This window comes from Hypanus sabinus, unplaced genomic scaffold (assembly GCF_030144855.1).
Source record: "Hypanus sabinus isolate sHypSab1 unplaced genomic scaffold, sHypSab1.hap1 scaffold_526, whole genome shotgun sequence".
In the NCBI taxonomy this organism is placed as follows: domain Eukaryota; kingdom Metazoa; phylum Chordata; class Chondrichthyes; order Myliobatiformes; family Dasyatidae; genus Hypanus; species Hypanus sabinus.
In genome coordinates, this window is record NW_026781388.1 from 78,967 (window position 1) to 94,331 (window position 15,365).

The 15,365-nt window shown below is 46.7% G+C and overlaps 1 protein-coding gene across 1 annotated transcript in view; it reads left to right on the forward strand.

Annotated features, from left to right (window-relative positions):
* The first annotated feature begins 3,694 nt into the window (after nucleotides 1-3,694).
* Nucleotides 3,695-15,365, forward strand: part of LOC132389288 (myeloid cell surface antigen CD33-like) — a 114,947-nt gene continuing 103,276 nt past the window's right edge. The window contains exon 1 of the mRNA XM_059961790.1: nucleotides 3,695-3,756. Coding sequence (XP_059817773.1) covers nucleotides 3,748-3,756 — 9 coding nt within the window. The 5' untranslated portion in view covers nucleotides 3,695-3,747. The remainder of the gene's footprint in view (nucleotides 3,757-15,365) is intronic.

Here is a 15,365-nt window from a genome sequence, read left to right on the forward strand (position 1 = left end):
ACTCACACACAACCCCATTTGCACACACACACTCTCATACACACACACTCATACACACAAACACACACTCAACTCACACACACACAAGCACACACTCACCCACTCACACACTCTCCCGCACACACACATACAAACAGAAACACACACACAAACAAAAACAGACACACCATCTCACACACAGACAGATACACACACAAACATGCCTTCATAGAAACATAGAAAACCTACAGCACAATACAGGCCACAAAGTTGTGCCGAACATGTCCCTACCTTAGAAAGTACTAGGCTTACCTATAGTCCTCTATTTTTCTAAGCTCCGTGCACCTATCTAAAAGTCTCTTAAAAGACCCTATCGTATCTGCTTCCACCACCGTTGCCAGCAGCCCATTCCACACACTCACCATACCCTGAGTAAAAAACTTACCCCTGACATCTCCTCTGTACCTGCTCCCCAGCAACTGAAAGCTGCGTCCTCTTGTGGAAACCGTTTCAGCCCTGGGAAAAAGCCTCTGATTATCTACATGATCAATGCCTCTCAACATCTTATACACCTCAATCAGGTCACTTCTCATCCTCTGCACTAAATAAAACATCCGTAAATAAACTTGTGCTCGGAGTCCATGGTCTTCAGTCAACGATCCCCCGGAAGTCAAGTTGGCAGATGCTGAAGAGAACAGCGATCCCCAGGCCAGCTGGTCTCAGGTGCCCTGGTCAGGGATGGCAGGTCGTATGGGGTGGGAGTCACGAGGAATCAGACGTCTGTGTGAGGCCAGAAGCCCTTGATTGGAGGGAGAATCCTGGGGTTAATAATTCAAGTTCAATTTCAAGTTTATTATCATTCGTCAGGCCAAACAAGATAATGTTCCTCCAGACCAAGGTGCACAACACAGAACACAAAGCGTAGTACTACCACAAAGAAATTAACAAAGAGTAATGTGCATTTAGAATGTATAACTGGTCACTGGTAGTGGCAGGGAGTTCAGTGGTCTCACGGTCTGGGGGAAGAGACTGTTCCCTACCCTAACGGTCCTGGTTCGAATGCTACAGTACCACCTGTCTGATGGGCCGAAGAGGTCACAGGGATCAGGGACGATATGTGCAGTGCATATTTCTAATGGGGGGAAGAGACTGCTGAGGTCGGGAGGGAAGGGCCGAGTTCAGAGTTCAGTGAGTCTGGATTTAGCCGGTCGAAGACGGAAGCCCAAGGCTTGCGAGTCTGGTCCAGGGGCTGGACATTGGAGGCCTGATTTTTATGGGTCTGAGAGACTGGTGGTGAAGAGCAAGAGGATAAGATGTGAGAGAATAGGACCAATCAAGTGTGACAGTGGGCAAGTGTGTATGGAACCGGAGAAGATAGCAGAGGTACTTAATGAATACTTTACTTCATTGTTCACTGTGGAAAAGGATCTTGGTGATTGTAGTGCAGACTTGCAGCAGACTGAAAAGCTTGATCACATAGATATCAAGGAAAAGGATGTGCTGGAGCTTTCGGAAAGCATCAAGTTGGATAAGTCGCCGAGACCGGATGAGATGTACCCCAGGCTACTGTGGGAGGTGAGGGAGGAGATTGCTGAGCCTCTGGCAATGATCTTTGCATCATCGATGGGGACAGGAGAATTTCCGGAGGATTGGAGGGTTGCGGATGTTGTTCCTTTATTCAAGAAAGGGAGTAGAGATAGCCCAGGAAATTATAGACCAGTGAGTTTTACTTCAGTGGTTGGTAAGTTGATGGAGAAGATCCTGAGAGGCAGGATTTATGAATATTTGGAGAGGCATAATATGATTAGGAATAGTCAGCATGGCTTTGTCAAAGGCAGGTCGTGCATTACGAGCCTGATTGAATTTTTTGAGGATGTGACTAAACAAGTTGATGAAGGAAAAGTAGCAGATGTAATGTATATAGATTTCAGCAAGGCATTTGATAAGTGACCTGACTGAGGTGTATAAGATGATCAGAGGCATTGATCGTGTGGATAGGCAGAGGCTTTTTCCCAGGGCTGAAATGTTTGCCGCAAGAGGACACAGGTTTCAGGTGCTGGGAAGTAGCTACAGAGGAGATGTCAGGGGTAAGTTTTTTACTCAGGGTATGGTGAGTGTGTGGAATGGGCTGCTGGCAACGGTGGTGGAAGCAGATACGATAGGGCCTTTTAAGAGACTTTTAGATAGGTGCATGGAGCTTAGAAAAATAGAGGACTATGGGGAAGCCTAGTACTTTCTAAGGTAGGGACGTGTTTGGCACAACTTTGTGGGCTGAAGGGCCTGTATTGTGCTGTAATTTTTCTATGTTTCTAGTGCCCTTGTCCTCTAACTCTCTGTCCTCCCTGTCCCTAAACCCTGAAGCCTAACTTGATTGCTAACAGCCCACGCTGTCCCAAAAGGCATCACAATGAAAGTAAAAGTAACCAACTGAAGCTGAGCCATGACCAGGCCAGGCTCCACATGCACTGGTAAACTCCACACTGCCATTACTGTTTATCACAGAGCAACACAAAGTCAGTTTGCCCCATCAACTCATTTGTGTTTTCAGCTTTAACAAGCTGATAGTGGTAGGGACAAACCCATCGCTGTCTGATCTCCCACACAGATCTTACTCAAAGGCCAGAATGGAAGTTAGTCATTTAAATTTCAGCATTTCACAGACAAGCTGCCTATAAAGAAAGGATAAATATTGAGTTAAGACATCTGTTTCCATTTCCCCTACTCTACCTTCACATGTAGTGTAACCCACTCTGTTACGTTCCGTTCTTCAGCGGCCAACCTGATTTGGCCTCATTGATGCTCTCTTCTCAAGAGTCACAGATTCCTTCTGCAATGGGAGAGACAGAGAAGGACACACACACACACACACACACACACAGAGGCAAAGAGAGAGAGACACACACACGGGGATAGAGAAAGGCAATGAGACAGTATATATATATATGGGGGGGGGGGACAGAGACACATAGAGAGACAGAGAGAAGGTGAGAAGTAGAGACAGAGAGAGATTGAAGAGTTAACTAGATGAAAAGGAAAGATGGAGACCTGTTGAGGATAAGGTGAAGTGAGGACACGCTGACATTGTCACATCTGGTTTGTGTCAGTGTGAGGGAGGAGCCGGGCTCCGTCTGAACTGGAGTAGCTGGCCAGCCCTGAAGACTTTCCTGAGGAAAACAGATAAAGATGATCTGACGTGCACAAACATTTCCGGATACGTGTACCGGTAACTTAAACCGTGATAAGCATGACAGGGAGAAGCCGAGGAGGAGATGGATTGACCCCCGAATCAAAGCCGCGTGTGGAAGGGAGCAAGGGGCCTCCCTCCCGGGATGACTGACAGCTGCAGAACAGACCAGATCTTTCAGCTGAAGAAGTCAGCACGTCGCGTTCATCTCTGTGGGTAACAAGTGGCCGGATTTGGAGTAAAGAGTTGTGTAACTAAGTAAGTTAATGAGCCCTGTTTGAACCACGTAGTTGGTGAATAAAGTACAGTTAAGGAGGCAGACTTGTGGTTTCCCTGTGTGTTCATTTAATTGGCAGCGCTCCCAGATTCCCAAAAACCACCCCCAGATTCTGCCCCGAACCATGTATGGAGGGGGAGACACACCCTCGGCTGGGCAGTAACTGAATCGGCATAGGATTGAAAGGGTTAACGGTTTGATGGCAAAACGGACAAAGTGACGCTTCGTTATTCCATTTCCCTTTCCTCATTGACTCTCCGTGGCCCGGGGCAGTGTACAGAAACAGCTGCCGGGACACAGGGCGGACATGTCCCAGGTAAGCGGCGCCTTGCTGCGCGGGTGGGTCCACTCGGTGACCCAGTCAAAAGGACATTACGGTGCTACTTTATGTAAACCTGGCTACATTCCTTCAGCAAGTGGCGGGGAGGGGCGGTGAGCAGGGTGGGTCAAGATTAGGGGTAATCTGGACGGAGGAGAAGATTGGACACGAGTATGAGAAATGTAAACTGGAGATGTGCGAGCCAGTGTTGCTGACAGGCCTCCGGGTTTGTGGAGATGGACACGAGGATTGATGAATGCTGATGGGACAGGGAGAAACCCACAGCTAAGAAAGGACGTGTTTTATAATCTCATGAAATATAGAAACGTGTCGTTTGCATTGGCGATCTTCACAGCCCCAGGATAACAACAGGTATGGTGTGTGTGTGTGTGGGGGAGTCAGGGCGGCCAGGTCTGTGATACTGAGTCTGGCTCGGTGACTCTGAAAGAGCAGAGGCGAGCTGTGGTGACAGGGAATTCGTTAGTTAGGTGAACAGAAAGGAGGTTATGTGGACAAGGACGAGATTCCCGGATGGCGTGGTGCCTCCCAGGTGCCAGGGTCCAGCGCACCCAGGATGGAGTCCTCAGCTTTCTGAAGTGGGAGGGTGAACAGCCAGAAGCGGTGGTCCATACAAGTAACATGACGTAGGTAGGAAGAATAACCAGGTTTTGCAAGGTAAGTTGAGGGATAAGTTAAAGGACAGGGCTAATGAGGCCAGAAGTACAAAGATTGTGCAGTTTAACAAGTGGCTAAGGAGTTGGTATACGGGGGGGGGGGGGGGGGGGGGCGTCAGGCTCTCTTCCAGGGAAGGTGGAACCTGTATGGAAGGGGCGGTTTGAACCTGGGCGGGTGGGGGCTAATGTCCCAGCCGGAAGGCTTGCTAGTGCTGCTGGCGGTGGGGTGGGGTGGGGGCAGTTTAAACTAGAGCTGCAGGGGGATGGGAACCAGAGTGCAGGAGCAAATCGTGGAGAGATGTTGTTAAGACCTGAGACAAAGTCAGGGGTCAAAGGTTGAACACGGTGGAACTGATGTTCTGAGCTGCATTTTTCAACGCATGAAGTATCGCGGGACAGGCAGACGAGCTCGGGGTGCGGAATCATGATATTGTCGCCATTAGTGAGACTTGGCTGCGGGGGGGGGCAGGACTGGCAGCTCGGTGTTCTGGGTTCTGTTAACTTAGACATGACAGGGCAGGAGGGTTTAAAGGGGGAGGGGTGGTGTTATGAGTCAGGGAAAATGTCAAAGGAGTGCTGAGTCAGGACAGACTGGAGAACTCGTTCAGTGAGGCTTTATGGGTGGAGATGAGGAATAAGAAAGGTATGACCACATTAATGGGGCTATGTTACAGACCATCCATGCCATTTGGAGCAACAAACTTGTACGCAGATGGCTGGTTGTTGCAAGAAACATGAGGTTGTTATAGAGGGTGATTTTAACATTCCCCCTATTGACTGGGACTCCCATACTAGATGGGATAGATTCTGTCAAATGCCTTCCTTAATCCATGCCAGTGATGTCCAGTGTTATTTTCAATTAGTGAATGAGACCGGGTAGCTGGCAGGATTTTGTGTCGGTGAACTCTTTGCACTTAGTGATCATAAAGTAAATATGGAAAAAGACAGGTCTGGTCCACAGATTAAGAATCTAAATTGGAGAAAGGTCAATTTTGATGGTATCAGAAACTGATCTGGCAAGTGAGGATTGGGACAGGCTGTTTTCTGGCAAAGGTGTATGTAGTGGGAGGCCTTCAAAAGTGAAACTTTGAGAGTCCAGAGCTTGTCAGAATAAACGGTAAAGATAACAGATGTAGGGAACCATGAGTTTTGAGCGATAGTGAGGACTTGGTTAAGAAAGAAAAAGAGGTGCACAGAACTTATGGAGTATATGAAATGCCAGAGAACATTTAAGAAAGAAATCCGGAGGGCTAAAAGAAGGCAGGAGGTTGCCCCAGCAGACAAGATGAAGGAGAATCCCAAGGGATTCTACAGATATTTTAAGAACAAAAGGATCGCAAGGGATAAGATCAGACTGGTAATCTATGCATCTTTACATCTGTTTTCAGTCAGGAGACAGACAGAGAGTCGGTAGAAGTGAGGCAAAGCAGCAGCGAGGTCATGGACACTTTGCTGATCACAGAGGAGGAGGTGTCTGCAAGTTAGAGTGGATCAATCTTTAGGGCCTGACAAGTTGTTCCCTCAGACCGGTGGGAGGCAGATGCTGAAATTGCAGGAGCCCCGGCAGAGATAGTTAAATCATCTTTAGCAACAGGTGAGGTACCGGAGGATTGGAGGAGAGCTAGTGTGAGAAAGACTCTAAAAATGAACTTGGAGATTATAGGCCAGTGAGCCTGACATCAGTAGGTGAGAAGTTATTGGAAAGTATTTTAAGGGAATGAAGATATAAGTATTTGGATAGACATGGACTGATTAAGGACAGTCAATATTGCTTTGTGCATGGTAGGTATTGTCTACTTAATCTCATAGTTTTTTTTAAAAGAAGTTACCAGGAAAATGGATAAAGGCAAGGTATTGAACGTTGTCTACATGGACTTTAGCAAGGAATTTGACAAGATCTCCCATGGGAGTTTGGTCAAGAAAGTTCAGTTATTTGGCATTCAAGGTGAGGTAGTAAATTGGATTAGATATTGGAAAAGCCAGGGAGTGGTAGTAGATGGTTGCCTCTCTGACTGTAGGCCTGTGACTAGTGGTGCTCCGCAGGGATCAGTGCTGGGCTCATTAGTGTATGTCATTGATATCAATGATTGGGATGATAATGTGGTTGAGGATTAGCAAATTTGTGGATGACACCAAGATTGTGGGTGTAGTTGACAGCAAGAGAAACTATTAGAGCCTGCAGTGGCATCTGCACCAGCTGGAAAAGTAGGCTGAAATATGGCAGATGGAATTTAATGTGGACAAGTGCAACTTTGGTAGGACCAAACAGGTTTGGTAGGTCTTGCGTTGAATGGGAGAGATGTGTGGTAGAACAAGGAGATCTGGGAATACAGGTCCATAATTCATCGAAAGTGGTAAAACAAGTAGATAGGGTCATAAAGAGGCATATTGGCCTTCATAAATCAAATTATTGAGTACAGGAGATGGGATATTGTGTTGAACTTGTACAAGATATTGGTGAGGCCTAATTGGGAGTATTGTGAGCAGTTCTGGTCACCTACCTACAGGAAAAATGTAAATAAGATTGAAAGAGTATAGAGAAGATTTACAAGGATGTTGCCAGGACCGGAGGACATGAGTTACAAGGAAAAGATCGAATGGGTTAGGACTTCATTCCTTGGAACATAGAAGATTGAAGGGAGATTTGATGGGGGCATACACAACTATGAGGCATAAATGCAAGCAGGCTTTTTCCACTGAGGTTGGGTGGTACTACAATCAGACGTCAGGCGTTAAGATGGAAAGATTAAAAAATTTAGGGGGACCATGAGGGGAAACCTCTTTAGTTGGAGGGTCATGAGAGTGTGTGACGAGCTGCCAGAGCAATCGTGCGTGCAAACTCCATTTCAATGTCTTACACAAGTTTGGATGGATATATGGGTGGCAGAGTATGGAGGGCTGAGCTCTGGGTGCAGGTCAATGGGTGTATGCAGCTTAAATGGTTTGGCATGGTTGAGATGGGCCAAAGGGCCTGTTGCTTTGCTGCACTTTTCCATGACTCCAGGAAGTGCTGGGGCAATGTGTAAGTGTAGCCACGTTTCTGGTGCTAACGTAGCATGCCCACAGCTTACTGACCCCAGCCCACAGGTTTTTGGAATGAGAGAGGAAACCAGAGGGGACCAGCATGGTCATGGGAAGGATATATTAACTCCTTACAGATGGCGTTGGGAAAGGAACCCCGATCTTCTGATTACTGGTGCTGTGAAGCATAATGCTAACTGCTTCACTACCATATTGCTCTCTCTCACGATTGTGCACACTGCCTACACTAGTGGCAATTTACAACTGTGACTTTGCCTCCTGACCTGGGATGCAAGTGCCCAGGGGAAGCCCACACAGCCAGCTCCAGCTGACAGCGTCCGAACCGTTTCACTGGAACTGCGTGGCAGCTGTGCAATTGGGTACTGTTGCTGTCCTCTTCAAGTGATGCACCATTCCAGCCCATCACAGCCCAGTCTAAACCAGGCCCACAACCTTCCCCACACAATCAACGGGACGGTTCGCCACCAACTCCTTAGAGGAAGGTGATAAATGTTGATCGGTCTCGAAATGAAACACTTACTGAGGTTGTGAAACCCATTAAAACCACCATTTCCTTCTTCATCTAATCCATCTCTGAGTCTTTCGTGTTCTGGTTGGTTAGGGGAATTTGGCTGCCCAGATTAAGGAATTAAAAGCAGGGGCAAGCTTATAACATTATAAGAGATACAGACAATCAGTTCTGATGAAGGGTCTCAGACCGAAACATCAACTGTTTATCCTCTCCGTAGATGCGCTGAGTCCCTCCAGCGTGTTGGGTTTATAGCTCCAGATAATCAGTGTCCCACTCTCTAGGTGGAATTGTCAAATACAAGGGGGCAGAGGTTTAAGGTGAGAATGGGGAAGTTTAAAGGAGATTTATAAGACAAGTCATAAGCACAAAAGATTCTGCGGGTGCTGGAAATGCAATGCAACACACACAAACTGCTGGAGCTGAATTTTTGGGCCAAGAACCCAGTCCCAATGGAAGATCTTGGCCTGAAATGTTGCCTCTTTATTCCATCCATAGATGCTGTCTGATTGGCTGAGTGCTTCCAGCAGTTTCTATGTGTTTTATGCAAGGAAAATTTGCTTTTTTACACAGATTTGTAGGGGACTGGAACATGCTGCTGGAGAAGTAGTGAAATCAGCTTAGGTGACATTTAAGAGGCATTTAGACACATAAACAGGCTGAGAAAGAAGGGAACACGAGTGAATCCGCAGGTGCTGGAAATAAATAAAAAACACAAAATGCTGGCAGAACTCAGCAGGCCAGACAGCATCTATGGGAGGAGGTAGTGATGACGTTTCATCAGGAGAGAGAAGAGATATGGTTCATGAGCAGATGGTCAGCACAGGCAATGTGGGCTGAAGGGCCTGTTACTGTGTTGTATTAGAACACAGAACAGTACAGCACAGGAGCAGACCCTTCAGCCCACAATGTCTCTGCCAGTCCAAACTACTCCCATCTCCCTGCAGTATGTTCTTGCTTCAGCTGTGATCGGGCAGAGGCAGGGCCCTGATCGGCAAGGGAGACGGGGGATGTGGGTGATGACAGTGGTCATTGTAACCAAATGGGACCAATGCATGAGGTGCAATCTGTTAAGTCATAAGGGAGAGCGCAGGGAGTGAGTGAACAGGGGGGAAAGGTATTAGATGTCTGGTAGTACATGAAGAGTGTGAGCAGGGCTTTGAGTCCAAGTTCCGCAGTCGAATATGAGTGATCCAGGAGACTGGGTCAGCAGGTGCTGAGGTCCCCAGGTCAGTGAGTCTCAGGTCGGTGAGCTGTGGGTACGGTCGGGAGTCAGGACGGCTAGTGACACTCACTACCTCAGGCCCCTGAGGGACAGAGGTCCTTGTGAGTCCAGAAGTCAGGGTCTGAATGTCAAACCCATGATGGGGTCACTACCCAAACATTGGTGAAGTTCGGAGGGCAAAGTTTAGAGTGCCTGAAGGTCAAAGATATGGGGAAAGGCCCAAAGGAGTCACGAGGGCCTGGGTCAAAAAGATTGGAGGCCACGTGTCCAAAAGTCAAGGCCCGAAGGACAAATCTGTATTAGCAAGTTACGGGGTCGATACACAGGGGCTGGCAAAGTCTGGAGGGCAGTTCAAAGTCCAGAGGTTGATAACTGGAGGTCGAAGACTCTGGGTCACCTTGTCTGGAGATCAGAGGCCCAAAGTCTGTGAGTCTGCAGGTCTGAGCCAGGGACTGGGTGTTAATGCTCAAACAGCAAAGACAAGTTTTTCTTTCATTTAAGCAACTTTACTTTCAATGTCTCTGTTCAATACGTGACAGCCGCTACCTTTTATCCCCACAATCCTCCGGAGTGCATGCACGTAACAGGGAAAGTCTGTAAGCCCACTAAATACTTACTTAGAACTCAACAATCTCCCATCCTTTTTTATGAGTATATTTTAAAAAAAATAAAAAATTTAGAGCTAATTCAACTGTCCATTAGGATATGAGAATTAGCGCTCAGAAAGGATCTGCTGAAACTGCAGAGGGTTGAAAGGAGGTTCACAAAAATACTTGTATGAGAACCTGCACTAATCCTAGCCATGCCCTCAAAGCTCTCCCGGTTTCACTTACTACCCAGTGATTCCCTCTCCCCTACCCCCAGCTGTTAAATCTATTCATCAGCCATTTTTCTCCAGTCCTGCTGGTGTTTCGGCCTGAAACATTGCCTATACTTTTTTGCATCGATGCTACCTGACCTGTTGAGTTCCTCCAGCATTTGTGTGCGTTGCTTGGATTTCCAGCATCTGCAGATTTTCTCTTGTTTGATGGCTCTGGGCCTGTATTCACTAGAATTCAGAAGAACGTGCAGTGACCATGGTGACCAATCAAATGGTGAAAGGCCTTGATAGAGTGGTCGCGGAGAGGATGTTTCCTATGGTGGAAGAGTCTAACACCGGAGGGCACAGCCTCAGAATAGAGGGGTATCCTTTTAGAACTGAGATGAGGAGGAATTTCTTTATCCAGAGGGTGATGAATCTGAAATTCTTTGCCACAGGTGCCTGTGGAGGCCAAGTATTTCTGTATATTTAAGGCAGGGATTGATAAATTCTTGATTGGTCAGGGCATGAAGGGATGCAGGAAGAAGCCAGGAGATTGGGGCTGAGAGGAGAAATGATGAGCCAAGGTGAAAGAGCAGAGCAGACTCAATGGGCCAATTGGCCTAATGCTGCTTCTATATCTTATGGTCTAAACTTTGCTGTTCGTAAGGTACCAAATGCCTTCATTAAGGGCCTTTAGCAGCACGAGAGCTGGAGCTCCCTTCCTTGTGAGACAGTCAGCTCGTTGTTCCTTCGCAGTCCAGCACAGCATGTGATGAATTTCCTGTCCCTGGATGCTGCTCATTTCCAGACGAAGCCCCTTCTCTGTATCTCACTTGGTGGATTTGGTGGCACCAACCAGAGAGGAGTTGTCTGTGGCACAAGTTATCTGTAAACTGTCCATCTTTAGGTCACCATGGAAAAACTGGGAATAGAAAGTAGCCAGAAAAAACAGCATTGTCAATACCTTCAGACATTGCAAGGGTTTCTCCCGTCTGTGTACTCTGTACATCTCTTCTTGATTGCCAATAGAGAGGTGAAAATCTGACCTCTTCTCCCATCAGTGCAATAAAGTGTCCCCATTGAACACATCCATCAGGAAGATTTCCAAGAGAGGCATTGCTGAAGACAATGAGCTATCTTTTCCAAGCTGTTGAATCTTCAAGATTACTTTTTTCAGTTGAATCCTGTGCATTATCTTGTTTGCCTCATGTGAGGTTTGTTCTTTGGCATGTTTTTGTGCTGGGTGCCAAGTTGTAGGTGTCAAACATGATTTCAGGTCTGCTCTGCCTTGCCACCCATAGAATCTGACCCTAGCAACACACACAAAATGCTAGAGGAACTTGCCAAGCAGCATCTATGGAAAAGAGTACAGTTGATGTTTTGGGCCAAGACCACTCAACACGTCTGGAAAAAAGATGAGAAGTCAGAGGAAGAAAGTGAGGGAGGAGATAAAGAACCAGGCGGTGATAGGTGAAACCAGGGTAAAGAGCTGGGAAGTTGATGGTGAAAGAGATACAGGGCTGGAGAAGGGGGGAGTCTGATAGGAGAGGACAGAGGGCCATGGACGAAAGAAAAGGGGGAGGAGCACCACAAGGAACTGATAGGTAGGTAAGAGAGGGAAATGGGAATAGGGGATGGTAAGGGAGGGTTGGGTTCGAGAAATCGATGTTCATGCCATCAGGTTGGAGGCTACCCAGACGGAATATAAGGTGTTGATCCTCCAACCTGAGTGTGGCTTCATCGTGGCAATAGAGGAGGCTGTGGACTGTCATATCAGAATGGGAAGTGGAAATAAAATGGGTGGCCATTGGGAGATCCCACTTTTTCTGGTGGATGGACCATAGGTTCTCAGCAAAGTGATCTCCCAATCAGCGTCTGATCTCAGGAGGCCACACCAGGAGCACCGGACACAGTAGATGACCCCAACAGACTCGCAGGTGAAGTGTCACCTCACCCGGAAGGCCTGTTTGGAGCCCTGAATGGTAGTGAGGGAGCAGGTGTAGGGGCAAGTGTAGGAGCTGTTCCGCTTGCAAGGGTAAGTGCCAGGAGGGAGATCAGTGGGGAGGGACGAATGGACAAGGGAGTTACGTGGAGAGCAATCCCTGCGGAAGGTTAGGGGGAGGGAAGCATGTGGTTGGTGGTGGGGTCCCACTGGAGGTGGGGGAAGTTACAGACAATTATGTGCTGGATGTGGAGGCTGATGGGGTGGTGGATGAGGAGAAGAGGCACTCTAGCCCTGGTGGGGTGGCAGGAGGATGAGGTGAGGGCAAATGTGCATGAAATGGAAGAGATGTAGTTAAGGACTACGTTGATGGTGGAGGAAGGGAAGCCCCTTTCTCTTAAGGAGAACATCGCCTTCGTTCTGGAATGAAAAGCCTCATCCTGAGAGCAGACGCAGCGGAGCTGGAGGGATTGAGAGAAAAGGGTGGTGCTTTTACAAGTAACAGGGTGGGACGAGGTATAGTCCATGTTGTCTTTGCACGTGATGATTTCTGTTCAGACAAGTCTATTGAGTCCCCACTGCACTGTCTCTGCCACTGCTGAGCAACTCTCTGGGGCCCTTAGCTGCTTTTACCTCATCCCTGTCTGTGCATGTGACTGTGTACCGGTCAGTGCTTTTCACTTTTGTATCAATCACTATGGAGTTCTGATGGTCCTCAGCTGTGCTGTACAGAGTCTGGAATGATGCACCCTCACATCTGCCTCATGAATACCACAACTCCATCTTGACCAATGGCAACTCCAGGATCTTTCCATCTGTACAATCTGCTCCTTGTTCCCTCTAACATATTTGTCATCTGTAGGACGGACCTGTGCCCTCAGTGCTCTTCGAATTCTCTCCGAACACTCTGCCTCAGTGAGAGGCTTCCTTGATGGATGCAATCTGAAATACGTTTCCCATCCCAGTCACTCCTTGTAGTGCCCGCTAGAGCCGGTGGTCTGTCAACCAGTGCAGAGGGAAGGGTTGGATTCTGGACAAACCCCAACTGTAGGTGTGTACATTGTGCTTGCTATACTTCACCATAGGAACCCAGTCCAGGGCTGGTCCAACCACAGCCATTGCTTTTCTTTACCTTCAGCATTATTTCAGTAAGCATTTGATTGCGCTGATCCAGAAGTCCATGACTTCAAGGACTATATGCCACTGTTGTCTTTGTTTCGATGCTAAAGTTCTCTGCTTTATCTCTGAATTCATCATAGAAACATAGAAAATTTATTGTATCTGCCCCCACCACAGTTGCCAGCAGCCCATTCCACACACTCACCACTCTGCGTAAAAACAATAATTAAATTCACCATCATTGTCACTGAATACTTTCCTGTAAGTGTTGTGCACCCACATGAAGGTGGGGGTTTGGGGGAATCGATCAGTGGCTCACAATGTGTGAAGGTGCGACCGGTGGGGAAGTTCCATTTTGTATTTACACACGTGACTGTACTTCTGTTCAAAATCAATCATGTCAGCCACAGTTTTAGAATTGCCTCTAAGTTTTGTCAATGTCTGAATATGCCTCATAAGTCAGATCTTTTTCTTCCTACAAAAAGAGTCAAGTGTATTTATTGGGGTATTCTACCATCATCTTTGTTAAAGTTTACAACTGAAATTCCCATCCCGGTCTCTCTTGGTCTTCTCAAAAGCAGCAGCACAACTGTGAGAGTTTACACGTTCTTTTTGAGCACTGTAACATGAGTCCATGTTCCAATTCTATTTTTCCAGCTTTCGTGAGACTTGCTCTCCTCCAGTGCTGGCGGGATCTTATAACCAAATAACAATTACAGCACAGAAACAGGCCAACTCGGCCCTTCTAGTCCGTGCTGAACACTTACTCTCACCTAATCCCACAGACCTGCACTCAGCCCATAACCCTCCATTCCTTTCCTGTCCATATACCTATCCAATTTTATTTTAAATGACAATACCGAACCTGCCTCTACCACTTCTACTGGAAGCTCATTCCACACAGTTACCACTCTCTGAGTAAAGAAATTCCCCCTCATGTTACCCTTAAACTTTTGCCCCCAACTCTCAACTCATGTCCTCTTGTTTGAATCTCCCCTACTCTCAATGGAAAAAGCCTATCCACGTCAACTCTGTCTATCCCCCTCATAATTTTAAATACCTCTATCAAGTCCCCCCTCAACCTTCTACCCTCCAAAGAATAAAGACCTAACTTGTTCAATCTTTCCCTGTAACTTAGGTGCTGAAACCCAGGTAACATTCTAGTAAATCTCCTCTGTACTCTCTCTATTTTGTTCACATCTTTCCTTTAATTCGGTGAGCAGAACTGTACACAATATTCCAAATTCGGCCTTACCAATGCCTTGTACAACTTTAACATTACATCCCAACTCCTATACTCAATGCTCTGATTTATAAAGGCCAGCATACCAAAAGCTTTCTTCACCACCCTATCCACATGAGATTCCACCTTCAGGGAACTATGCACCATTATTCCTTGATCACTCTGTTCTACTGCATTCTTCAATGCCCTACCATTTACCATGTATGTCCTATTTGGATTATTCCTACCAAAATGTAGCACCTCTCATTTATCAGCATTAAACTCCATCTGCCATCGCTCTGCCCACTCTTCTGTCTGGCCTAAATCTCTCTGCAAACTTTGAAAACCTAATTCATTATCCACAACACTACTTACCTTAGTATCATCTGCATACTTACTAATCCAATTTACCACCCCATCATCCAGATCATTAATGTATATGACAAACAACATTGGACCCAGTACAGATCCCTGAGGCACACCACTAGTCACTGGCCTCCAACCTGACAAACAGTTATCCACTACTTCTCTCTGGCATCTCCCATCCAGACATTGTTGAATCCATTTTAATACTTCAATATTAATACCTAACTATTGAACCTTCCTAACTAACATTCCATGTGGAACCTTTTCAATGGCCTTACTGAAGTCCATATAGACAACATCCACTGCTTTACCCTCATCAACTTTCCTTGGAACCTCTTCAAAAAATTCAATAAGATTTGTCAAACATGACCTTCCACGCACAAATCCATGTTGACTGCTCCTAATCAGACCCTGTCTATCCAGATAATTATATAAACCATCTCTAAGAATAATTTACACACCACTGATGTCAAACTGACAGGCCTATAATTGCTAGGTTTACTCTTAGAACCCTTTTTAAACAATGGAACCACATGAGCAATACGCCAATCCTCCGGCACCATCCCCGTTTCTAATGACATTTGAAGTATTTCTGTCAGAGCCACTGCTATTTCCACACTAACCTCCCTCAAGGTCCTCGGGAATATCCTGTCAGGACCTGGAGATTTATCCACTTTTATATTCCTTAACAGCACCAGTACTTCCT